General features: G+C 42.5%; 1 protein-coding gene across 1 annotated transcript in view; it reads right to left on the bottom strand.

Annotated features, from left to right (window-relative positions):
* LOC135101295 (histone-lysine N-methyltransferase 2D-like) overlaps nt 1-27,431 on the bottom strand; it is a 107,126-nt gene that overhangs the window by 67,790 nt on the left and 11,905 nt on the right. The window contains exon 2 of the mRNA XM_064005085.1: nt 16,910-16,940. Within this exon, the coding sequence (XP_063861155.1) occupies nt 16,910-16,940 (31 nt within the window). The remainder of the gene's footprint in view (nt 1-16,909; nt 16,941-27,431) is intronic.

Here is a 27,431-nt window from a genome sequence, read left to right as displayed (position 1 = left end):
AGGCTTTTGAGTTCCCTTCTATACACTAAAAATACCTCTCTGAATTCTTTGTGGCTCTACTTTTACGAAACTTACCCGGGCGACGCGTGCACACACACACACACACACACACACACACACACACACAGGACATGGGAGCATCGTACTATCAATAACAAATAGGTTTTATTTCGGCATCACTTGTAAGTTTAGTAAATTGTGCACGTGTTGGTATTTTAAGCTCATCGTTAAGTAACCGTCCCCGTCCGTAAACAACACACAGACTCCCTTAAAAAAAAAAAAAATCCTCCATAAAAAAAAAAATGCCAGAATAATCCTAGACAAAAAAAAAAAGGAAAAAAAGTTGAAATAAAATAGTGAAGACGGGAGCGCGCAGTTCACACATACACACACACACACACACACACACACACACACACACACACACACACACACACACACACACACACACACACACACACACAAATGTTACTTCAGCACTCACACTTAAATTAGTCCATGGAGAGTACAAAACTGGAGGGGGAGAGGGGGAGATCGACGCCTACATAAGACCTACATAGCAGACCATTCCTATAACGGACGCAACCCTAACGAAGCTACAAATGGACGCGAGGCTTGAAGGATTAGTCCGCATTAGTAATCAAGAGATTTTGCGTCCCCCAACAGGTAATCCGGATCCGTACTGCTGGTGTTATGATGCGAGAGCGTTTACCTCCATCCTTTGCTAAATAGTGTTCTTTTGTGGAAGCTTGCTCTAAATATAATCCCATTGGCTATTAAATGTTAGTTCTTGTACGCATGAGAGAAGTGTTCCTAGTCAATCAATCAGAAACAAACTTGCTGTAAATTGTTCTTCATTGATCTAATATTAATACAAGTAGAAGTAACGGTAGTGGTGATGGTGGTGGTGGTGGTGGTGGTGGTGGTGGTAGTAGTAGTAGTAGTAGTAGTAGTAGTAGTAGTAGTAGTAGTAATTATTGTTGTTATTGTTGTTATTGTTGCTGTTGTTGTTGTTATTGTTGTTGTTGTTATTGCTGATGCTGTTGTAGAAGTAGTAGTAGTAGTAGTAGTAGTAGTAGTAGTAGTAGTAGTAGTAGTAGTAGTAGTAGTAGTAGTAGTAGTAGTAGTAGTAGTAGTAGTAGTAGTAGTAGTTGTTGTAGTAGTAATACCAATAATAATAATAAAAATAGTAATAACAGCAACACCAACAATTATAATAACAACCTAACATTGACTGACACGTTCAACAAGTCAATGGATGAGGAAAATATAAAGAAAGACGAAGTGAAAAAATATATAGAAAGAAAGAAAGAAAGGGAAAGAGACAGGATAGGATGAAGGCAGGTGAGGGACAGTGCGCTGACAGGGCGAAGGGAGGGAGGGAGGGAGACAGAAAGAGAGAAGGAGGGAAGAGGGAAGAGCAAGGAGAGGAAGAAGGGAGACATTCTTCTCTTCATTTCTTCACGGTAAGGTAAAGAATGTCTTCAAATTGACACCTTTTCCTTTATTTGATGCGTGTGTGTGTGTGTGTGTGTGTGTGTGTGTGTGTGTGTGTGTGTGTGTGTGTGTGTGTGTGTGTGTGTGTGTGTGTGTGTGTGTTTGTGTGTGTGTGTCTGAATACTATAAACAGATACATTGTCAAGGTTGGATTCGTTCATGTATTGCGGATCTGATGTGGATCGCAGTTATAATTTGGTGTTGGCGAATTATTTAGTTTGTTCAAGTTAGTATTTATCAATTATGTAATGTGAATAAGCATACATGCATACTGCGACCAATAAATTCTATCCGTGTGCGTGTGTGTGTGTGTGTGTGTGTGTCTGTGTGTGTGTGTAATCCGGGTCACGGTGTAAATTTGGACCCGAGCAAAAGAGAATCCCATAAGTTCTTTCTCCTTGGCGGCGGTGGTGGCGGCGGCTTGCGGGGTTCCACTGTCCCCCCCAAAAAAAGCTGCCTTAGCAATAATTCCCCGGACTAGAGTTACGAGCCAGTGCGCCGGTATCTCCTCCCTTACCCTTCCGTTCCCTTCCTTCCCTCCCTGCAATTTCCTTTCCTTCTCTCTTCCCCTTCTCTCCCCTACAATTTCTCCCTGCCACACCACTCTGTTATTTTACCTCCCCATCTCCCCTTTTCCTATCCTTCACTCCTCGCTTATCCTTTCCTTTCCTCCCTGCAATTTCCCTCCTTTCTTTCCCTACAATTTCCCTTCTTCTCCCATATATGTTATCTTACTGTAACTCTCTTTCCTTCCTTATCCTTCCCTTCCTTCTCTCTTTCTCTCCCTTTTCCTCCCTACAATTTCCTCTCCCTCCTCCCTCTCTGTTATCTTACCTCTCCTCTCCCCCTGTTCCCTTCCCCCACTTCCTTCTCCTTCTCCTTTCTCATGTTTTATTTCTCTCTCTCCTTTCCCTCACCTACAATTTCTCTTCTCTCACTTCTCCCTGTTATCTTACCTCCCCTTCTCCCCTCTCTCCATTACTCTTTCCTCCCATTTCCTCCTCGTTCTCCTTCTACCCAGTTTTCTTCACCAGTCCCTTCCTCCCTCCTTTCCTCATTCCTCTCAGTTTCCTTCTTTCCTTCCAATTCCCTAGTCTCATTCCTCTTCCTTATCCCTCCCTTTCCCCTGGCTCTCCTTCCTTCATCCTCTGTTATCTATCTACATTCTTCTGCGACAATTCCTGTTCTTTTTATCATCGTCCATTCCTCCCCTTTATCTCCTCCCTCCCAGTTGTATCTCTTGCACTTCCTCCGTCATCTCTGCTTTCGTCCCTCCTCCCCCTCTGTCACCCGAGCCTCGTGCCCCCAGATAACGCTTCGTCGCCTGCGAGTCACGGCTGTGTGCTCAAGTCTTGCCCTCTCCCTCGCCAACAGGTTCCTCTGACAAGCGTTGCTCAGTCAGGGATTAGCCAAACTCTGCCGGGTTGAGGGAAATGACTTAGGAAGAAACTGGTTTGGAAATAGAGTGGTAGATGAAAAGACGCAGTGATCAAGATTGTTAGTGTTGAGTCAAAAGGGAGCTTTTAAAAGATTAGGCTAATTTGTGAATGGGAATATATATGGATTCTTGTGGATTCTTGCAGCTTTTCATGATTTCTTATGCTTTTCCTTTCTTTTTATAACACATCAACCTGAAACCAGATGAGTAGAAAAGGCTTCTAATATGGTTAATTATTTTTTGTTCTGTAGGTCTCGTGAAATATTCAAAGTCAATGGAAAGTATTAACAAACAGAATCAGGCAGAGTTTCATAGTTTACAACTGATGAGACTCAAAAAGAATGAATAGAAAATTAATATCAATTTGGTTGATTACTCCAGTTTCACAGCCGCTTTGAAATAATTATCCAGCTAACGGGAAGATGAAGGAAACAATTCAGCAGAGAGTTTCACGGTTTACAACTTGAGACCCTAAAAGAAAGAGCAGAAAAGAGTCCCAAATCAGTTGCTCAACTTAGATCCATAGGTGCTTTGAAATAATGCAACACACAGAAAGCTGAAATAAAACCGGAATCAAGCAGAGAGTCCCGGAGTTTACATGTAGTTGAGTTTCGATTGGGAAACTTTATCCGAGTGTGAGTGGAACCATCGCTGAAATCCCTCTAACCCACTCACACTCCACACTCGTATAGCGCCGCCCAATCAACAGCGTTTGTTGTCTTAATACCGCGAGGTGAGTCACGTCTCCTCGTTGCATCAAAGTGACCAACCACAGGCGGTGAATGACTTCCCTTTACTGACCTTCGTGGCTCGGCGCGGCTGCAGTTACACACAATTTCGGGAGCAAATATTTGTCCATCGTGAGGCGGAGTGGTGGCCCGAAGAGGGATGGTCATTATGTCAAGGAAAGATATATTTTTCCTCCTCCGTGTTTTCCTTCATCGTCGAGGTGTACAGTTACTGAGAGAGAGAGAGAGAGAGAGAGAGAGAGAGAGAGAGAGAGAGAGAGAGAGAGAGAGAGAGAGAGAGAGAGAGAGAGAGAGAGAGAGAGAGAGAGAGAGAGATAGACAAAAAGAAAAACTGACTGGCTGACATAGTGTGTGTGTGTGTGTGTGTGTGTGTGTGTGTGTGTGTGTGTGTGTGTGTGTGTGTGTGTGTGTGCGCGCGCGCGCGCATGTGTTTATCTCTACGGTGGTACCACCGATACCAGGAAGACGACCTGGCAAACACGGAAGGAAAATATCGGAATAAAAATCTAAGGAAGAAAAAACAAGTGTAGCATTTAAAAGACAAAAAAAAAAAAAAAAACAGGGAGCTGACGACTGATTTCCATTAGCAAAAAAAAAATGCAAACAAAAACTTGGGGCCTTTTTAAATCAATCTTTTTTTTTTTCTTCTTCTTCTTTTCTGGGTCGAGGTGACATCCACAGACATTCGAAGGCAAGGAAACACCGCCACTATCCTCCACCGCCTGTCGTCGCTTCCTCTCCGCCTCTCTGCCGCCACGAGCAACAAACAGCACACCAAGAGCTAGATCAATTACTTTCTCCTCTAAAATACATACACAATCCGGCTCTGACTTACTATGATGAGGAAAAGATACAAAGGCATAAATCTAACTTTCAAAACACCATCAACAGGGACTGCCACGTGTAGGCCTCATGTCTTGCAGCTTCCCTTTTGTTCTAATGTTCTTATCGGGAAAAGTCAAAACAGCAAACGTCTCTCGAAAAAAATAAATAAATAAGAACTCAATACAGACTTATCACCGGAACTTCATCTTGCAGGAGTAGTTGAAACGCATATGCTAAATAATAAAATAATTGACCTTTCCGTTAGGAGCATTGACTTGTGTGTGTGTTAAAGTGTGCTTCTGTATCTTCTCTGCCTATGAATTCAACTTTTCAGAAGGAGATATCAACTTCAGTGTGTTTTTTTTTTCAGCCTTTATTGTAGTCCTTGGCCATTGCTTCTTCTTACATAAAAAAAAAAAAGTATCTAACGACTGACTGAAGGAAACACGAGGAAGACGATCGGCATTCCTATCTAAACACAACCCGTAAACATAAACACCCAGTAGACTCTCAATACACTCACAATCATCTAACGACTCTACGTACCCAAACACATTCGTCTGGCGCATCATCAGCACTAGCCATTCAACCTCTTCTTCTTGGTAGACAAAAGGAAGAAATCACTGCGAGGGGGGCGTGTGTGGATAAAGACCAAGAAAGGCATACAGGAGACAGTCACTGAGGAGGCGTGTGTGGATTGAGATCAGATGAGGTGTGTAAGAATGAATCATTGTGATGAGGCGTGTGTGGGCGTGTGTTGGCAGCGTAAGGCGTGTAAGAAGGCAGTGAAAGTGAGAAGGCGTGTATGGATGCAGTTGGGGCGAGCAAGAGGGGCTTCGCAGTGAAAAGGGCGTGGAGGAGAGGCGTGTAAAGGAGATGTGGAGAGCAGTTCGAGGCTTCCTGACGCGGCGGTCACGAGGGAGCAACAATTTGTGGTTCTCCCTCTGGACTAGACCATCCCTTCCTAACCTTTCCTTACTTTTCCTTTCCCCTCTCCATCCTTCTCTCTGTTATCCCTACCTTACCACTTTCTCCTTTCTCAAACTCCTCCCCTTCTATCTTGTGTTTCCTTTACCCCCTTCCACCTTCCCTTCCCTTCTATCTCCTAAAGTCTCCTTATTTTTTTGCCTCTCCTTCCATTCTTCTCTCCTTTCCCTATCTTACCACTTTCTCCTTTCTTTTATTCATCTCCTCCTTTCCTTCGCTTCTTTTCCATCCTATCCTTTTCCTAATTTTCCTTTCCTTTCCATCGTGCTCTTTTATTCCTACCTTGCCACATTTTTTATTAAGTTTCTCCCCTCTTTTCCTGCGTTTTACTTTCTCCTTTCTCCATTTCCCTCTATTCTCTCTTTCATTTCTTTTCCATTTTTCCCTCGCTCGTTTCCCTTACCGCTTCTCCACATTCCTTTCATCTGCTTTCTCCCTGCTCCCTTTTCTTCATTCTCTCCCTTCTCTGATATCCATGCATCCCTCCTAACGTCTCTCTCTCTCTCTCTCTCTCTCTCTCTCTCTCTCTCTCTCTCTCTCTCTCTCTCTCTCTCTCTCTCTCTCTCTCGTTTTATGATTTTAAAAGTGATTGAATTTCTATCATAAAACTACATTTGCATTTTATTCGATTTTTATCTTACCCTTAAAAAATTGTTGTCTTAAGTCAGTCAGTCAATTTTCATCCTCTCCCTCTCCCTCTCTCTCTCCCACTCCCACTCCTCTCTCTCTCTATCACCAAGGATGCCTCTCCCTCTCTTCTCACACGTAGCTCCACAAGCACCACCATTCGCCGCAGCCGTGACCAGTGGTGTTGTCAGAAATTGCAAAGGGACACCAGTAAAATGGAGAATGACCAGAAATCGAAATATAAATGGAAATTGGAGTGCGCGGGGCCGAGTGACTTGAAGGACTGGGAACACTTCCATACACAAGGCGCAAATTTGTCAATACAGCCGGGTAATTTGGAGTGAAAAGTCCTGTTAGTTTTTCTGGTTCTCATTCAAAGGATTCGCTGTTCATACGTAGCTTGCAGGTGAAACGGGTGAGTTCTTTTGATGGTTTCGGTATAAATGTATCTTTTTTTTTTTTCGTATGTAAGGGTTCTCCGGCCATACGAGGCCTGCAAGTGAGATGGGTGTATTATTTTCTTTAGGTAAATTTCAGTATAATTCCACATTTTTTCCTTTCTTTTTATGTATGAGAGCTCTTGTCATTGCAATTGAAATTAGTAAACATTTTGCTTTTGATCATTTTAGTGTAGATTTACATTTTTCTTTCTATTTATAAAAGATAGTTTTGGCCACAGCTTGCAGGTGAAATGAGTAAATTGTTTTCTTTTGATAATTTCAGTATAAATTTGTTTCTTTCTGTTAGGGGACTTCTGCCAAGAGAAACAAAATTAGAGAAAAAGGCCAGATGAAGTTGCCAGTTGCTTAAGAATACAATCTCTAATTAAATCTATAATTACACTAAGCAGTTTTCAGAAAATTGTGGTTAATAAGTAAGTCACTCCGCTCATCAAGCAAAACATCAACATGACGTTTCAACGACAAAGTTCATGGAAATTAAAGATAATCTCCAATAACAAAAGGAGCGTCAAAGTATCGAATAGTGTGTGTGTTGCGTGAGAATGAGTCGAGGTGCGGCTTTAAAATGTCAGCTCTTGAAGGTAGTAAACATGACTCCATCACCACGGACCGGGAGCTCGGCCATGCAAGTCAGGGGACCACGCAGCGCCACTGGACTATGGACCGTAATCGAAAACGCTATGCTCTTTCAACATTCTTTCAACACGACTATTTTCAAAGGCCTCAGAGACGATTAAACGGGTTCTCAAGAGTGTTTCTCAGGTTAATGATGTAGAAATCGTGTCAGTCTGTCACTTGAACTGTAAAAACATCCTTAAAAAACCCTACAACTTCAACTACAGCCATTTGAAAGTAGAGATGAGCCACAGAAGTCATCTAAAATACGGGCCTATGAAGAAAATGTTAAGGAATACTCAGTCATCAGGCACATGACGCGAACCATTTTCACGCACATGAAACGAAAGCACCACCAATACACAGCCGATACACGCACGACCACATGATACGAGTCCTGCACGGCTAAAACAGTCCTGCCTCACACACACACTCGCGCCACGAGCCAGTCCGTACGTAGGAAAGATGAATCTATCCAAACAAACTCACTTGATCACAGATTTCCAGGATATCTGTCACCATTATCTACATCAAAACACTGTGCTGAATTGTTCTTCGATACATCAGTTCTCTCTCTCTCTCTCTCTCTCTCTGCAGTAATATCCAGCATCGACAAGCCGGCGATGTACATAAACCGGTCGCCACAGATCAAACGCGGGCAGGACAAACGCATCACAGACACACAGGAGTCGCCCATCCCGGGTTAGCAGCGTGGTGGACGTTCGGAGCGTGGATCAATGGACCTTATAGTGGTCACGATGCGAGGCGAGGAAGGAAAGGGAAAAAAAAAATACCCCCGGTGCGTAAGCCATTGAGGGACAGGGGGAGGTGACCAGGGGGCGGCTCCCTGTAAGAACAATAGCGTGCCTGGGTCCCGACTCCCGACTCCCGACTCACAACAATACGCTCTGACTGTGATTTCCGTGTTCCGCCTGAGTACCTTATGAATCTCTCCCCACCCCACCCCACCCCACCCCAACCTGTCCTGTCCTGCTGGCTGGGGTACTACAGCGCAGGGGGCTTCGTTCCCCTTGTGCAATAAAGCCAATCTAAGCCCCCAGCAGACGCTAACACGAAGGGAACAGAAAGGGATGGTGATTAGGGATTGTTTCTGCGTGTTATCCTGACGGTGCAGAGAAGAGAGGAACGACACAAACACTGCTACTCCAAACAGATAGATGGATAGATAGATAGATAGATAGATAGATAGATAGATAGATAGATAGATGGATAGATACATAGTTTATTGACCACAGCAAGCAATACAATAATAACTAGTCCATATATTACATACTATAGATTAGATATAGATTACCAATTTTAGTGTCACGATCCATCACACATTGGCAGTCCATATTGTTTAACAGTAAATCATTTTTAATTTGAAATAAATAAACAAAAGGCGATATACGCAATAGCACTCCTGACGAGGGAATCGTGACAGCAACGGACAGAAGAGGACAACGATACCTAAACACTACTATTCATGATAGCGGCAACCTTACAAACAAAAGGCGAGATGCGCAATAAGAGTTCCTGACGGTGGGTATCCTGAGGGCAAAGAACAAAAGGTAGCAAGGATGCCCGCTGCTCCTGCCACTAAAGAACTCCTGCCGGCACTCAATACTCCCCCTTCACAGCAGCTACATACCTCGTCCTGCCTCGGCTATCTCGCCCTGCCTTGCCATGCTACACGTATTGCCGTCCTGCGCGTAAACGTTTCACAGGTTGGGAATGAAAAGGTCGCGAGAGTTGACCTTTCCGCAGCACCAAGAACGATGTACGAAATCTTTATTATAAGCACGCACAAGAGAGAAGGGGATAAAAAAACAAGATACATTTTGTAATTTTAAATCCGTATGGTATTTTAGAGGTGGCTGTAGAACAAGAATAAATGTCTCAAAGTAGTTAGTGACTGAAGGGGAGATGTGTCAAATAGCAGTGAAAGGGTTAAAGTCAAGTGGTCGAAGAAGAAAATCAATTACGATGAAGAGAGAAGACAACCCTCTCATACGCTCATCAGAGGATCCTTCCCTCCAAGACAGGACGTGAAGCTTCTGGGAACAGGAATGAAAAGTAGAGTCAGGAAAAGTAAAGCGTACGGAGGAGAAAATAACTCGAGTTGACGAAGACAGGAAAGAAGACAACGTTCATCAAAACCTTCCAGCCGAGACAAGATGTGAAGCCTCGAGGAACAGGAATGGAAAGTAGAATAATTAAAAAGTAAAGCGACCGGAAAAGAAAATAGCAAGTTAACGAAAACAGGAAAGGATACACAGCTCATAAAAAGAAGATGGAAGTCAGACATTAAAACAAACCACCAGATAATGAAGAATAAGAATTAAAGGAGCAGCAAGAAAGAAAAAAATAAAAAATAAAGAGGCCAAAGAAGAAAATCGCCTGCAGGAAAGAAGACAAACCTCATCAGGACCTTTCCCGCCAAGACAAGAATTAAACAGATCGTCACATATTGGAGATTTTTCCCGCCGCCATTTTTCGTCCCGCCCCGACAGCTGCTCAAAGGGAGGCTGCTGCGCGGGACAAAAGGAAGAAAATAGAAAAATACGGAGCAAATCCCGCCAAGGAGAGGAATAGTTACCCTTGTCTTCTCTTGGGTTCCCTTGACGCTTTTCATCTACCTCACTGAATGGAAATTTTACTCCAATCTTTCTTCATTAAGGCGCTGTCTACATTTTTTTTTTCATTTCCTTCCACTCTTTCCTCCGGTTGTAGAATGAGGAAGAGGATGAGGAGGAGGAGGAGGAGGAGGAGGAGGAGGAGGAGGATGAGGAGGAGGAGGAGGAGTTAGTTAGTTGCCAGGACGTGTGAGAAAGGAATGCCAGAGGAGTATTATAAGTATTAGAGTTATTTTTTGGAGTTACATAATTGTTTTCCACTTTTTCAGTTCCTTGCCCTGATTTCTTTCGTTTTCACCTTTTTTCCGATTAAGGTTTTTATTTTCTCTCTCTCTCTCTCTTGGCTGTTTTTCTTATTCATTTCTCTCTCTCTCTCTCTCTCTCTCTCTCTCTCTCTCTCTCTCTCTCTCTCTCTCTCTCTCTCTCTCTCTCTCTCTCTCTTGGCTGTTTTTCTTATTCATTTCTCTCTCTCTTTCTCTCTCTCTCTCTCTCTCTCTCTCTCTCTCTCTGTCTCTCTCTCTCTCTCTCTCTCTCTCTCTCTCTCTCTCTCTCTCTCTCTCTCTCTCTCTCTCTCTCTCTCTCTCTTTACGCCACATCGTTGGGATAAAACTTCAAAATAAATGACGTTTTCTTTTCAACTCATCCCTGAATTTGTACATACAAGGTTAGGTTAGGTTGGGTTAGGTTAGGTAGGTTGACAACAACATATTCTATAAATAAATACTGACATAAATTTAGATCTTGAGTGCTTTGGAAGCACCTCTGGTAGAAAGCATTATACAGTACTAGTTTATTTCCGAAACTCATCGCCATGTTTGCAGAAATTAATATTGTTTAAAAAAAAAAAAAAGATTGAAAGAACATTCATTCCACAGAGAAATATGATAAGATGGTAGGAGATTAAACAAACAAATAAAGAAAGAAAGAAAGAAAGAAAAAGAAAAGAAAAAATGAAGCAATGTATAAATCCATTAGGTAAAGATTGAATACTCAGAAAGATCAATGCACTCTGAAGTATACAAGTAACAGAGTCGATAAAAAGAAATGTGAATAATAAGAATTCCGTATTATTATAAAGACAAGCATAAACCAATAAACAAAAAAACAAACGAGCATCCACCACGATCACTCTCACACAAATCAAACTAAATCACACCAAATCACACAAACTCCTCAAGATTAATAACAAAGAAAAAAAGACAGAATAAATTAAAGAAAATAGAAAAAATAAAACACTGTGCGTCCGACGAGATTATTTCAACGTGAATATACATTAACGGAAAAGTTATGCGCCGCGGGAACTGATAAGCGGCGAGTTAACACGACACCGCTGGGAGAGACAACCCACTGGGGGAACGCACAACAGAGGGAGGAGGCGAAGGAATGCTGGGAAGAGGGAGCGAGGGAGCGTGCAGATGACATATAGATAGATAATAGATAGATAGAGAGAGAGAGAGAGAGAGAGAGAGAGAGAGAGAGAGAGAGAGAGAGAGAGAGAGAGAGAGAGAGAGAGAGATCAATGGAGGAGGGAAATAAGAACGAGAAAAAAATGTTTAACCTTGAGACTAATGAAAGGAGTTAGAAATCACGGATGCATCTATTTAATCGTGAATATTACAGAAAGATAATAAGTTCTTTGTTTCTTTCTTCTTCTCTCTCTTTTCTTTTCTTTTTTTTTTTTTTTGCGTAGACCAGAGGGGACGAAACATAACTTTACTGAAGACGTAATTTATTTTAAGGGAGGAGACCTAAAAAGACCAGAATGATTACTGACACTCACACACACACATACACACACACACACACACACACACACACACACACACACACACACACACACACACACACACACACACACACACACATCAAGACTCTTCACAACGTAATTTTAGATTTGCATTTCGACTGCTTTTTTTTTCAGGAACTGGTATCTTTATCGAGCCTTTTTTTTCTTTTTTTTCTTTTCTTTTCTTTTATTTCTTTCTTTCTTTCTTTCTCTGTCTTTTTTTTGTTAGTTTTGTTGGCCTTGACCGGACCACCCCCACACACTTTTTAGAGACTGATACCTTCAGTAGGCATCCTTTTTTTTCTTTCCTTTTCTTTTCTTTTTTTCTTTTTCCTTTTTTCTTTCTTTTTTTCCTTTATCTTTTTTTTTTTTTTTTTTTTGGTAGCTATGTTGCCCATGACCAGAACCCCTCACACACACACACACACACACACACACAAGGTAGAATTCTCAGTATGTCCACAGCCTGCCACACATTCCAGGCTTACCGCGTACTGAGAACACTGAGCCGCCAATATTCATGTCCTCACGTGTCTTCACCCGCTACATATGTCATGACGCTTCTTGTTAAGTGTGAGTTAGGTGTATTCTGGCGGCGGTCACTCACCTCCGCTCCCTCACACTCATGTATTCCAATCTGCACCTCTCCATTCCGATTCACAGCGCTGTTTTAGATCCAATTTTCAAGTCGTATTGTTCCACTCTAGCTTTCTTGGTTCCACTTAATTTCACTCAATTTCGTAACACTCCTGTCCACTCCAGTGTATTAATTTCCAGTCAATTCAATTTCGCCTCATATCTTTCCTCTTCGCTCCATGTGACTCCTCTCCGTTCCAGTGTAATAATTTCCAGATAATTTAATTCCACTTCATTCCTCTCCTTGCCATTCCATACCAGTCTTCCATATTCTCGTCCACTCATTTGCAGCCAGTTTCTCTCCACTTCATACTTTTTCTCTTCACTCTATATCAGTCTTCTCCACTCCAGTCTAATAATCTATAGCCAGTTTCATTCCACGCCATATCTTTCCTCATCACTCCATGCCAATTCTCTCCGTTCTAGTCTATTTGTTTCCAGTTCATTTCTTTCCTCTCCATATTTTTTTTTTTTCACCCCATACTACCTCTTATTCCAATTTACTCATTTATAGTTAACTCCACTTCATATCTCTTCACATCTATTGCGCTCTACCAGTTTCCATATGACTTCATTCTAATCCCTACCACTTCTCTCCACTCCATAGCAAACCAACAGATCCACATTCACCTCACATGGTCTTCCTTTACGCGATAACTTAGCGAAGTCCTCAGTTTCCCCATCTGATCAGAAACTACGATATTTTTTTCCTCTCACTGTATATATTTTCTTTCTCTAAGTCTCGGGAGGAAAGGCATCAGGTCACTCCAAAACTAGAGTTACTACAGGAAATTTCATGACTTCTTATCCTCCTCCTTTATTGGGGCAAAAAATGGAGAGGAGTTTTTTTTTCTTGTTTTTTTTTTCTTTATCTTCCCTGTACAGACCTCTTGGCTTCTCTCCAAATGTGTGTGTGTGTGTGTGTGTGTGTGTGTGTGTGTGTGTGTGTGTGTGTTATGTTGGACAAACCACATGTGATTTCACTCAAAGGGAAGCCATACATAGTGTAACCCTCTCTCTCTCTCTCTCTCTCTCTCTCTCTCTCTCTCTCTCTCTCTCTCTCTCTCTCTCTCTCTCTCTCTCTCTCTCTCTCTCTCTCTCACCCCCTCATTCATTACCCACTACACTGACGCCCTCTTCACGCTCCTCGTACACACACCACCCGCTGGCATTTCCTTATTTTTCGTATCAATTATTAACCAGGAGGAAGAGAAGGGGAAAAGGAAGGGGGAAGAGCCTGAGGAGGACGGTACACAGAGGAACAAGGGGGGGACCAGGGGTGGAGGAATGCAGAGGAGAGAGAGGGAGAGTGGAGCTGAAAGGGAGAATGGAGAGAAGAGAGTCGCGGGATTGAGGACAGAGGAGAGGAAAGGGAATGAGAAAGGAAAGGGGCGCAAGGGAACAGGGGGTGAAGGAATGCAGAGGAAAGGGAGTGTAGATATGAAAGGGAGAACGGAGAGGGAATGGAAGGAAGAACGGAGGAAAGGGAATCATGGGAGTAGAGAGAGATGTAAGGAGGGTTTAAAGGGGAGGAAAAAAGGGGGTGTTGGGGAGGGGGGGAGATAGCACCGGAATGGGGTCCTCTAAGTGCAGCAACAACACGCATTCATCAAGACAGTCACACTTTTGCTACACTGGACCTTTTTTTACGAGGTGATACATAGCCATCAACACCACCACCGCCTTACCTTCCTCCTGCCTTCCTTCTTTATCATTTCACCACCTCCCTCACGCACTCACTCCTCACCAACGCTTTCTTTTTATTTTGTTATGGTTATTGTTGGTTATTAGTATAGTGTAGTGTCTAAATTCAGTGTTATAAACTAGTGTGGTAAAATCCAAAGAGTTTTTTTTTTTATTATTATTGTTCCCATATGTGTTTGCGTGTATGTTTGTATGTGTTATAAACTGTTGGGGTTATTGTCTATCTATCTATCTATCTATCTATCTAACTATCTATCTATCTATCTATCTGTCTGTCTGTCTATCTATCTATCTATCAACCAATCTATTTATCTACCTATCTATCTATCTATCTATCTATCTATCTATCTGTCTATGTATCTATGTATCTATTTACCAATCTATCTATCTATCTACGTAAAAACTATTCCATCCCATTATCTTTCCCCAGTCTTTGTATTATATCTTTAATCCTCCCCACCACCACCACCACCACCACCAGCATCACCATTATCACTACCACTATCAACACTCTTCTTCCCTTCACTCCTTCCCCGTGCCTCGTCATTCCACCTTCCCTTCCGAACAATTAATCATTCAGTCATTTAATTCTTCTTCTCCTCACCTTTCAACACTCCTTGTCTTTCCATCTTTTATACCTGCAAAATTGCTTCGTTCTTTCTTCAGTCCCAACTCCTTTTTCATACTCGTTGCATTTTCCTATTAATCTCCCTCACTCTTTCCCCTCTTTCGATATTTCTTCGTTTTTCTTCACCTGTTGAAATTCCCTCTTTTTATTTATTTATTTATTTATTTGTTGTGTTTTGGTTTCTACTACTAAAATGTCTCCTTTCCCCCCTCCCATCATTGTAATACCATACTCTACCTTTTCTATCCATTCCTGAGAAACTATTCCTCCTCCCCTATCTCCTTTCTCTATCCTTTACCTTACTATTCCCTCATTCTCCCCACGACGTGTTCACCAAGCCAGACTCCTACCCACAAAACACCTTTTTATCCCTCCATCATTCTTTTTCCACAATATACCTCCCTCTATCCCTTCCTTTGAAATCACTCCATCTTTCCTCCATTCTTCTACCCCTTAACTCCCCAGCCTTCCATTCCCCCACCACAATCTGTCCCCAGAAAGCAGGTGCGCTGGCCCAGGTGAGTCAGGTGTACATCCCGCCTGCCTTGCTTCACCGCCGCTTTACGAGTTCACCTGTAGCTCGGTAAATCTCCACACAGATGTATATATGAGAGGGGAAGTAATTACCCTGATGTACGCCCTGCAATATGAGGGAAGAGGAGAGAAAAAAAGAGGCTCATTTCCCGCTCGTTCTCGTTAATCCTAATTCGGGATGTCGCTGTGAATCGTTCAGGTAACAAGATGGATGAGATAGATGCCTGGTGGGTCTCTCTCTCTCTCTCTCTCTCTCTCTCTCTCTCTCTCTCTCTCTCTCTCTCTCTCTCTCTCTCTCTCTCTCTCTCTATTGCTGCTTATGTCTTGCTAACAGGTATATAGAATTTTTTGTTCTAAATGTTCATCAATATTCTTTCCCATAGCCGGGCTGTATTTCTTCTAATTTTACTAGATGTACTGCTACGCCCTTCATATTGTTCAGTATGTACATCTAACAATAGTATATTTTCTCAGTGTAAATATTTATTGCTTTCATTGTGCTTGGCTAATCTGTATCCACCAACTCTACCTTGCCAATGCCCTTCCCCTTCAATAGAATGCCTCGGCGTGGTGGAAAGGCTTGCGTGTTCCAGTCATCAGAGGAGGTAAAGTATATTGGTATAACCATATCAAGCACTGACAGAACCAGCCCAAATGTGTTCTCCCGCCAAAACGCCCTGAGGTAGCCAGTGTCAGTATTGCTGAGTCTCCCCACATGCGCGTGTCACAACTCTGTGATCCAAGCTTTGTTGCCCCTGAACTTTGACACTTTGAACTGTGGGAACGTGAATGTGTGAGTGGAAAAATACACAGCTGTGTTTGTGTAATTGGTGACCCAGGACTGAGCTGTGAGTAAACATGCACCAAACAAAGAAGACAAAGTTAGGTTTATTATATTTCTCACCCAAGATTGAAATGTGTGTAAAAATGTAAATAAGGAAAATACAAAGCTGTTTAAATAACTGGTCACCAGGAAGGAGCTTTGAGTAAATATACACCAAACAACCAAACGGAGGAAAAGACGTTAAGTTTATTACACTTGCCACCAAAGTTTGAATGGTGAGTCAATATGAAAAGGTAACATCTATCACCCAGGAAGGAACAATGAGTAAATATGGAGCTAAACAAAGAAGGCAAATGTTTGTCTGTTACATTTGTTCCCCCAAGGCTGAACTGCGCGGCAAGTGTAAATAAAGAAAAATACAATGCAAAGTTTAATCTATCACACAGACAAAGTTAGGTTTATTACATTTCCCATCCAAGGTTGAACTGTGTGTAAAAATAAAAAAAAATATAAGGCAATGTTTATCAGAGAGGCAGCTTGGGAAAGTAAAAGAGCAGAGATCAACTTGTCCCCGGAGCATGAAGACTCGTCTTGGAAAGGTCACACCCCACAACCACCAACATCACCACCACAAGGAGCAGCAAAGGTACTGCGCGTCGGGTACATTATTGTGGCGGTGGCATAGACCGCTTCGGCCCACGCTTTGCTTGGACAGAATTTCTCCACGTAAACACCGCCTGTGTTTTGTCCCCTATTGTTGAGTGTATGATGTGTCGTCTGCAGACACTCTCATTTCAGAACACATACACTTCAGGAGGAACCAAGATGAGAAAAGACGTTTTTGGTGCATGTGAAGACGTTAAAACATGAAAAATTGAATAATGTAAAGTGGCACATGCATAAAAATTATCCATCACACACACACACACACACACACACACACACACACACACACACACACACACACACACACACACACACACACACGAAGACCATACTCACCTCCGTCAGGCCACGCTTATGCTCATCGATTCTGCAAGAGAGAAAATAAGAACCATCAATAAACAGTGAGTGAGACATTGTGTGGCTGCAAGTTAAGGTGGATAGTTTATATACTACACAGGTGAAATACGAGAATGTATGCATGGATTTACCGTGGAAGAGGAGGAGGAAGAGGAGGAGGAGGAGGAGGAGGAGGAGGAGAGATAGTTAATGGGACAGTTAATGCAGACAGTATAAAATGTAGTGTAAGAGGGTGCTTATGTTAGAGGTCTGCTGTTGTCATAATGGTTGCAACGCTTACAGACGAGATATTGCGTTCATTAGTGGGATATTAGAGTGACGGGTGTGTGTGTGTGTGTGTGTGTGTGTGTGTGTGTGGATAGTTAGGCAGTGAGGGAGGCTGTTCTTTGTAAAGGACTAGCACAAATACCAGGTCTTTTTTCAACTTTCTTTTTTTGTTGCTGTTGGCCAGAACCCTTCTAATATATATAAAAAAAAATCATTTCACTCTCTTAGGAAGATAATAGAAAAGTTATACCATCATCACCACCATCATCACTATCACCACCACCACTTATGCAATCAAGCCCCCATTACCACCACTATCATACCATCACCACCTCTTCTGCTCCCAGTCCTGAACACAACTCGAGGCTTTCATGATGTTCACTAAACAAGGCAAGACACATAAACACACTCCAGCATTACCACCGCATCCCCCACATGGCCTCTCCCTCACTGAGATAAACTACTGAAACTCCCTTTACTCCCTCATGAGCTCAGGGCTCCTCGTTACTCATGCCGGGGAAGCTATTCGTTTTGGAGCCCGCATGGCTTGGTTTTGGGATGGCCGGGTGGAAGGGGGAAGACCGGGGGATATATATATATATATATATATATATATATATATATATATATATATATATATATATATATATATATATATATATATATATATATATATATATATATATATATATATATATATATATCAAGGTTTTCCCGTAAGTTGGATTTCCAGTGTGTTTCGTTGGTTACTAGTGTGCTGACTTGATAAGGAGGTTCTGTTGAAGGAGGGACTGTTTTTGTGGTTCGTTTCTTTGTTGTGTTCTGTTCGTTATTATACTTTCAATCATCTATCTTATTTATCTTTTTTCTTTTTTTTTCTTTTTATGTCTATATTTCTCGCTACTTCGTTCTGATCTACTTGTGCAGTTACGCTCAGTAGTAAGGTAACCCACACCTACTATGTTTATTATTGTATTTTTTTATTCATATATTTTATTTGTTCAACTGCTTTATTTGCTTTCCTTTTGCTACCTTGTTGTGATCTACTTATGCACTCATAATCAATAACTGAGTAAAGCATCTCCCTCACTTCACTGTGTTTACCGTTGTCATTCAATATTAAGTCTTTTGATCTATTGAGACTCCATCAACTGGCAGGCTTTGTAAGATTATCAGCAAATCAGAGAACTTGATATTGATAGACAAAAAAAAAAAAATAGTGGAAGTGAGCGTGGTTTGATATGCAGTCTGTTAAGGGTCTATCAACTGACTGTGAGAAGATTATCAGTAAATCGGAACTTGACATCGAGAAAGAAAAAAAAACACAGTGAAAATGGCCACGGCTGTACCATATTCTAGCCTTCTTTATGTTGTATCTTTTTTTCTGTATTGTTATTTTCTTCTTAATTTTTCTTTCTCCTTCATCATCATCATCATCATCATCCCCATCTTTTTCTTTCTATGCTTGCGTTCTATTCGAAGTCTTTCTGTACCAGGTTATTTTCTCCGGCTTTCCTTGTACCCTGGTCTCCTCACTCCACTGTATTCTTCACCCCCATCCGGTCCCTTTGTTGCGCTTCTGACGCTATCCAGTCTTTCAAAACACGTATTCCCGGTACATCGCCTTAGAAGAAACACCCCATTACGAACACTGACTCTCTCGCTTCCTTGACTACCACAAAGTAAGCAATAAGGGTACGAGTATCCACGAGTATTAGAGACAAGTGTCACCATCACATCCACGACCCGTTCAGTGTTGCATCCATCACTCTCTGCAGCTTGTCATGGTTCGCACGGTACGGCAGGATTAAAGGGCCCCGTCCCACACACACACACACACACACACACACACACACACACACACACACACACACACACACACACACACACACACACACACTCTCCGCCACGGCTTCCCACGCAGGACACTGGCCCTCGTCACCACAATCAGCTCTCCGCTAAGCACGTCATCCCCTCCCACTGCTAATGCCGGCTTGTGTCAACAGGTTCCTTGCCTCAGCCACCTCACCTGTTTAATGATATCCTCAGCAATCCTAGTATATAGCCTGCTCCTTATCCTCCTCCTGATGTTGTTGTTGTTGCTTCTCCTCCTCTCTTTGTCCTCCTCCTCCTCCTCCTCCTCCTCCTCCTCCTCCTCCTTCTCCTCCTCCTCCTCCTCCTTCTATTTCTTCTTCTCCTCCTCCTCTTCCTCCTCCTGTTGCTGTTGTTGCTTTTCCTCTCCTTCTCGTTCTCTTTTTCTTCCTTTGGCCTCGTCGTTCTTCTCGTCCTTTTCTTCGCCTCTTTTCTACCTACTCCTCTTCGTATTTTCTTTCTTCTAATCCTATTTTTTCCATATCTTTCTTTTATACCTTGTCTTCCTTTTCTCTACTACTGCTATTACTACTACTACTACTACTACTACTACTACTACCACTACAGGCAGCCCCACCCCACCCTCCCCAACCTTCGTGCAGTCCAGTTCCTCCCCCTGACACACTGGTTCTAGTGGCTGGGAGTCGCACACCTCATCATTACTACCGAGCCTTACATGAACGACCAGTGCGTAGGTGTCTTTGTTTGTGTGTGTGTGTGTGTGTGTGTGTGGGTGGGTGGGTGTCTTTGTATGTGTGTGTGTGTGTGTGTGTGTGTGTGTGTGTGTGTGTGTGTGTGTGTGTGTGTGTGTGTGTGTGTGTGTGTGGGTGGGTGGGTGTCTTTGTATGTGTGTGTGTGTGTGTGTGTGTGTGTGTGTGTTTGCAAGGAAGAGCAGAGAGACGTAAAAGGATCGTAGTGTCTGTCAACAGCGGGTCGTAGTCACATATCCGGCCCCCGAGGCTGTCACGGTGCAGAGAAGAGGTTCTGTTTAGTTCTAATGGGTGATCTTTTTTTATCCCTTTATTGTTTGTTTGCTTCCAGTATGTTCAGCATAGGGAGGAGAAGAGGTGCTAGTACTGCCAACCTGTTCATTGTTACGATTGAGAGATGAGGTTCTGTTTAATTCTATTGGGGGAATTTTTACTTCCTGTATTATTTTCTGCTTTCTAGATGTTCTGCATATAAAGGGGAAGAGGTGCTACTAATGTAAATGTGTGTTTTTTTTTTTTTTTGTTGTGGTTAAATTTGCACTTCATGGCCTGTGTTAAAAGGGTTAAATTTGGTCTTATGACAGATTGCATTTTGTATTTTGACGCTTTGACTACAAAAGAAAATATGACACTTGCTTTCTTGAAGATAGAATGTGATGTTAAGTGATTTTAATTAACAGAAATTCTCACGGTTTGTATTTTTGTATTTTAAAATTCTCACTGCAATTACAATATGAAACTTATTAGTTCCAGGATAACAAAAAATATTATGTGATTCCAATTAATAGAAATGTTTGTCACAAGGTTTCAAGTGGTCGATCACTTATTTTCTTGCAAGTGGAGAATGAAATTTTACCTAATATGAATATGCATCAAGTATCAAGTCACTTTAAAAATCTAATTAGCTAATTCCCTCTTTTTTTTTTTTTTTCTAGGGAGCAACATTCTAAATAGATTTTTTAGTGTTTTTTTTTTTTTTTTTTTTTATGCACATGGCCAGTCTTCCTGACATGTAAACAACAATGCATTACCCGACTCGTCTTGGGTAGAACAGTGACTAGTGGCCGAGCAGTGACGGGCAGAGTGACACAGCTAAGTAGAATCAATGTCCTGACGTGCTTTACACTTGGTCCTTACAATGACATTTCTCGTATTGAACGTGAAGGGAAGGCATTAAATTCATTTACGCAAACTTTTTTTTTTTTTTGGCCTGTAATGATATTCCATCTGGTATCTAGCGTTTGTTTCGACTCCCAGGAAGCAACGTAAGGGTAGTAAACTCAGGCGTCACAAAACAATTATTCATATTGAAAGTGAAGGAAAATATTAACTTCATTTACATAAACTTTTTTCTTATCTGCAGGGATATTTCGTCGACTACTCTGCATTTACCCAGGCTCCTAGGAAGCAGAGGAAGGACCGTGAATTAAGTCCTCACACTACCATTACTCACATTGAAAGAGAAGGAAAAACATTAACTTTATACATTTTTACATGCAGTGATATTTTTTCGATTATCCAGCGCTTATTTCGACTCCCTGGAAGTAATATAACGTTTGCAAATGTAGTTCTCACAAAATAATTCCTCGTACTGAAAATAAAGAGAAAACATTAACTGTATATAGAATTCCTTGCAGTGATATTTCTTCGACTATTTTACCATTTCTTTTCCAACTCCCACGAAGCAAGGGCAGTGAATGTAGTCCTCGCAGTGCCACTACTCGCATTAAAACTGAGGGAAAAACATCGACTTAATATATTTTCTTGCATACAGTGATATTTCTTCGACTATTCCGCACTTATTCTCACTCCCAGGAAGCAAAGTAAGGGCGTCTCATGTCTCCCTTCTATTTGAGGTCAGCGTCCCTTTCAAAGTAGCCTGAGGTGTACGTACGCTGGGCCGCGGCGGTAACATGCAAGCCGGGTGTGTGGCGGGAATTACTTTGCAACATGCAAGCGAGCGCCTCATGGTATGGATTATTGGACACACACACACGTACACTTAACATTATGCCACACGACGCCAGGCAAAGTCCTTCACGTCGTCAACCTTTAAACAGGCACTGATGCATTAAAAAAGAGAAGAGAGAGTAAAAAAAAAAAAAAAGGCTCCCGAGGCTGACACATTCTCCCTCGTGAGGTGTCGCGCGGCATGTCATTCCTGCAGGTAAGGAAATTCTTCACGTCGAGGCGCGGGAGGAGGAGGAGAAGGAGGAGGAAGAGTACGAGGTGGTGAGAGAATTTCCTCCGCGCGCCACGTCGTCAGAGGTTCGCGAGAGGAAGGTTCAAATGAGAATTTTTATGGGGAGGGAAAGAATGAGTGATGACGATCATTTTGTGGCTCATTTATCACCAATGATCGAAATTTTTCCCAGAGGAGGAGGAGACGAGGCATCTGCGTTGGCCTGGAATTAAATAGTTTACAATATTTCCTTTCTTTTCCTTCCAGGCTCCAGAGGTGACATGCTTAGCAAATTACCGAGGAAAGGAAGGGAAAAAACAGGAGAGGAAAGACGCAAGAAAAGTGTGCACAGGAAAGTAAAGGTGGTGCAAGACGAGAGGTAATGCAGCAAAGAAATTGGGAGGAGGGTGTGTAGATGGGACAAGGGGGAAAGAAACGAAATTAAGGTGTAGAATCAAGAAAAGTGTGGATCGTAGGAGGGAAGTGATGAGAAGAGGAAGGGAGGGAGGGAGGGAAGGAAAGAAAGAGAGGGAGGAAGGTAGAGTGAGGGAGAGGGCGAGAAGACTGGGAAAACGAAACAAGTACTGGATGAAACAAATGGGAAGACTTGGGAGGAGAAGAAACAAGCTGAGCGAGGTAAGAATCTAAAGATGTAGGTTACAGAGAAAAAAAAAAGTCGTATGTACTTAGACAGAGAGAAAATAAATGGGACGGCAAGAATAGGGGAAAAGAGTGGGAACAGAGGGGAAAAAAGTACAGAGGGTAAGGGAGGAACACTAATAGAGAAGGAAAAATACAAGAAAAGAGTATTAAATTATTTTTCCAGGAAGAAGAGAGAGAGAACAGAGAAGACAGCTTTGTCTATTGTGGTGATTGGGGAGAGGGAGGAGGGATGATGGAAGGAGGTGAACGAGGAGAAAGAGTAGGAGAGGAGGGAGAGGAGGGAGTGAATGAGAAAAGACCGAATGAAAAGTGAGGTGAGAGGAATGATAAATTGTTGACTGGACGAAAGAAGAGAGAGACAGGAGAGAAAACAGAGAAGGACGGAGGTGGAGGAGTGAAGGAGGAGGAGGAAGAGGAAGAGAGCAGAGGTGGTGAGGGTGAATGAGGTGGATGATGTGGAACAGGCGGCACGGAGCGATGAGGAAGAAGACAAAAGGGATGAGGAAGATTAGAAGACAGATGAAGGATTGGGGAAGGAAGGAAGGAAAGAAGGAAAGAGAAGGAAGATGTGCAGATGGTTGTGAGGACAGAGACAAGGAGAGACAGAGGAAGAGAGAGAAAGAGAAATAGAACATAATGATGATTTGTGAAGGTGTTAAAGATGAAATAAAGGGAGGAGGAGAAAGGCTGAGAGGAAGAAGGAAGAGAAGGAGGAAGGGCAGAGAAGGGGAAGGATAAGTTTGTACGAACAGATAGCAAGGATAAGTGGATGGATAGAGTGGAGAGGAAGTGGATGAAAGAGAACATTAAGTGAAGGAATGGAGAGGAAGAGAAACTAGTGTAGCTCCATCAGAAGAAAAGAGGTGGGATATGTGAATGGCTGGAAAAGAAAGGAATGTTTACAGAATAAGAAAGAGAAAGAGAAAGGAATAAGGAAGGTATCAGTGGGAAGAGTAAAGAAGGCACGATAAATTGCAAGGAATAAGAAACAAAGAAAAGGGGAAGAAAAAATAAATAAATGTGGGATAAAAGAATGATAGAAACTTGGATGGAAAGAAAAGTTGAATACGAATGAAAGTGAAGGAATGGAAGGAAGAAATAAAAACATAAATAAAACAGGATAGCAGATAATAAGACTGTATCCTTAGGGACCGGCACCTTCAATTGACCTTTTTTTTCCCCCAGTTTCGTTGCCCTTGGCCAGATCCTCTCCCAGGTATAAAAATGAAATACAATAATAATAAGTAAAAATAAATAAATAAGACAGGTGGAACGAAGACTTGGAAGAAGAAATGGTGATGGGAATGGTACTAGTGGTGGTGATGGTAGTAGTGAAACTGCCCCCACGACGCTAAAGAAATACAATAATACGTAAAAAAAAATAAAGTAAACAAGTGGAATGGGGACCTTTAAGAAGTGGTGGTGGTGGTGGTGGTGGTGGTGGTGGTGAACTGTCATTAATAGTAAGCCCCCATCCATCCTAGACTATCCTGGGGGAAGGTATTGACCGCCTCTCCATCATCCTGGGATAAATAATACAAGAGAGGTTCAGGTGTTGATAGCAGGTGACCAGTGTTCCTTCTTCCTATAGCTATGGACTCCTTCATTTTCTTCCTCCTCCTCCTCCTCCTCCTCCCCTTCCTCCTCCTTCTCTTCCTCCTCCTTCTCCTCCTCCTCATCTTCATTGTTCTCATTTTTTTTTCTCGATTCTTTTTATATTGTCAAAATCTTTATACTTTATCTCTCAGTTTGTGTCGCTGGATTTATTGCATTCTCTCTCTCTCTCTCTCTCTCTCTCTCTCTCTCTCTCTCTCTCTCTCTCTCTCTCTCTCTCTCTCTCTCTCTCTCTCTCTCTCTCTCTCTGCAATATCTGAAGTATTTCTGATCTTTTTTTCTGCAAGTGGTAATAATTTTTCATTCCTCCTCCTCCTCCTCCTCCTCCTCCTCCTCCTCCTCCTCCTCCTCCTCCTTCTTCTCCTCTACCTTATATTACCCCTGCCCTTCCTCTTCATCTTCTCACTCTTACTCGTCTTTTTTTTTTCCCCTGTTTTCTTCTTCTTCTTCTTCTCCTCCTCCTCCTCCTCCTCATTCTTCTCCTGCCTTCTCTCTCCCCCTCCTCACGACCCCTCTATGTAAATAAGCCTGTTTTCCATTCGTCTTATTTTCCAGTGTTCTTTTCCCTCCAATTCTTTCCTCCAAACACTTTTCCTCCTTGGATTCAGTAATGACACTGCTCTCCTTCTCCTCTTCTTCCTCCTCCTCTTCCTCCTCTTCCTTCTCCATCCACCCCCTTCTCTTCCTTTCCTCCATCCTATTTCCTCCTTGTTCTTTCCTCCCGCCTCCATTTCTCTCCATTTTCGTTCCTTTACCTTCCCTCCTTCTGTTTATTTTTCCCTCCTGCTTCCTTCTCCCTCTCATTGTTTCCTATTTTATTTTCCTTTTACCTCTCATTCCCTTCCTACGTTCCTCTATCTCTCTCTATTTGTTTTACTGTTCATTACTCTTTTTCCTTTTCTTCCTCTGTTTCTTCTTTCTCCCCACCTCTCAGTCCCTCACCTTTCCCTCTCTCTCTCTTCATTTCCTTCTCTTTCTTTATTTTCTTTAACTGTAGCCTCTCTCTCTCTCTCTCTCTCTCTCTCTCTCTCTCTCTCTCTCTCTCTCTCTCTCTCTCTCTCTCTCTCTCTCTCTCTCTCTCTCTCTCTCTCTCTCTCCTTCCCATTAATGGCACGCCTGCTACTCTCAACTTCCGCCTCCTCCTCCTCCTCCTCCTCCTTCTCCTCTTCCTCCTTCTCCTCCTCTTCCTCCTCCTCCTCTTCCTCCTCGCAGTCACCTTCTATCTTTAATATGGAATACCTACTCCTTCCTAACCTCTTCTCCCTTGTTCATTCTCCCCTCCTCCTCCTCCTCCTCCTCCTCCTCCTCCTCCTCATACTTCTCCTTTCATTCTTCTCCCTCCTCCTCTTCTTTCCATTTACGTACTATCCTTTATTACATGTTCTCAGATCTCTCTCTCTCTCTCTCTCTCTCTCTCTCTCTCTCTCTCTCTCTCTCTCTCTCTCTCTCTCTCTCTCTCTCTCTCTCTCTGGCAGGTCTTTAACTCCTCTCTCTCCCTCCTCCTCCTCCTCCTCAATTGCAGATTCCCTTGTCCCATTTCTCCTTTCCTCCTTCCCTCCTCCCTTCCTCTCTCCCTACCTCCCTTCCCCTCCCTTCCCTCCCTTCCTCCCTCCCATTCTTCCTCCCTGTACAGCTTTAGGTAACGCGCTTCTCTTCCTCCCTCCTTCCGTATTTCTCTCTCCCTCCAATTCAGGTCTTCAAGATACCTTACCTCCTCTCTCTCCCTTCCTCTCCTCTCTCTCTCTCTCTCTCTCTCTCTCTCTCTCTCTCTCTCTCTCTCTCTCTCTCTCTCTCTCTCTCTCTCTCTCTCTCTCTCTCTCCAGCGTCAAGTCGTCATGTAAGTTTTTCATCAACACGTACACGGCATTCAGTCACCCGCCCTCATTAAGAGAAGTACAGTAAACACACACACACACTCACACACACACACACACACACACACACACACACACACACACACACACACACACACACACACACACACACACACACACACACACATACATACACACACACACACACTTATCGTACAAATGGATTAGTACACTAGAGCACGATTCCTCCCACCTTCTCTCTCTCTCTCTCTCTCTCTCTCTCTCTCTCTCTCTCTCTCTCTCTCTCTCTCTCTCTCTCTCTCTTGATCTGCGGGAATTGGAATGCCTCTCTTCAAACACAAAAATACAAAAAATAATGTTGAAATATTCCAGTTCTTTCTCTCTCCTTCCGTAAATAAAAAAAGTATCATTGAAATTATGAACCAAGGCAACTCTGCATTTATGTAATTACTTCTACTCCTATTTTTTTTTTTAACGTCAAATGAGAAAAACAAGAATAATTATTACAGAGAGTATCCGTTTTCTTTTTTTCCCTTCCTGATAACTTGGCTGTTTTTTTTTTTTCTTACGAGCAAGAATATCAATCTCATTTCCAGAATAACCATTGAAAAAAAAAATCACGGAAGTTAAAAGTAAATGTTTATAGATTATTGAAGAAACAGTCAAGTAATGTCAGCGGAGGGAATGGTGGTGGTGGAGGTGGTGGTGGTGGTGGTGGTGGTATTGTCTTGCCTTGAAGGCTGTATGAGTAGGTAATTAAGATATTATCGTATAGGGAGTAGTAGTAGTAGTAGTAGTAGTAGTAGTAGTAGTAGCAGCAGCAGCAGCAGCAGCAGCAGCAGCAGCAGCAGCAGCAGCAGCAGCAGTAGCAGCAATAGCAGAACAGCAACAACAGCAGTAGCAGTGGTAGAAGTAGTAGTAGCAGCAGCAGTAGTAGTAGTAGTAGTAGTAGTAGTAGTAGTAGTAGTAGTAGTAGTAGTAGTAGTAGTAGTAATAGTAGTAGTAGTAGTAGTAGTAGCAGCAGCAGCAGCAGCAGCAGCAGCAGCAGCAGCAGCAGCAGCAGCAGCAGCAGCAGCAGCAGCAGCAGCAGCAGCAGCAGTAGTAGCAATATTATTATTTTTAGTAGTAGTAGTAGTAGTAGTAGTAGTAGTAGTAGTAGTAGTAGTAGTAGTAGTAGTAGTAGTAGTAGTAGTAGTAGTAGAAGAAGTAATGGTACTAGTAGTAACACTAGCAGCAGTAGTGCCGGCAGCGGTAGTGGTGGTGGTGATGTGGTAGATTAATTAACTGATTGATGGATTGATTTAATGGTGGTGCAACAACACGCAGCGTGGTGAGGATAGAAAACACATTGATGGCGT

This window comes from Scylla paramamosain, chromosome 1 (genome assembly GCF_035594125.1).
Source record: "Scylla paramamosain isolate STU-SP2022 chromosome 1, ASM3559412v1, whole genome shotgun sequence".
Classification (NCBI taxonomy): Eukaryota; Metazoa; Arthropoda; class Malacostraca; order Decapoda; family Portunidae; genus Scylla; species Scylla paramamosain.
The sequence above is the reverse complement of the archived record's forward strand: the minus strand, read 5'-3'. Positions and strand labels throughout refer to the sequence as shown.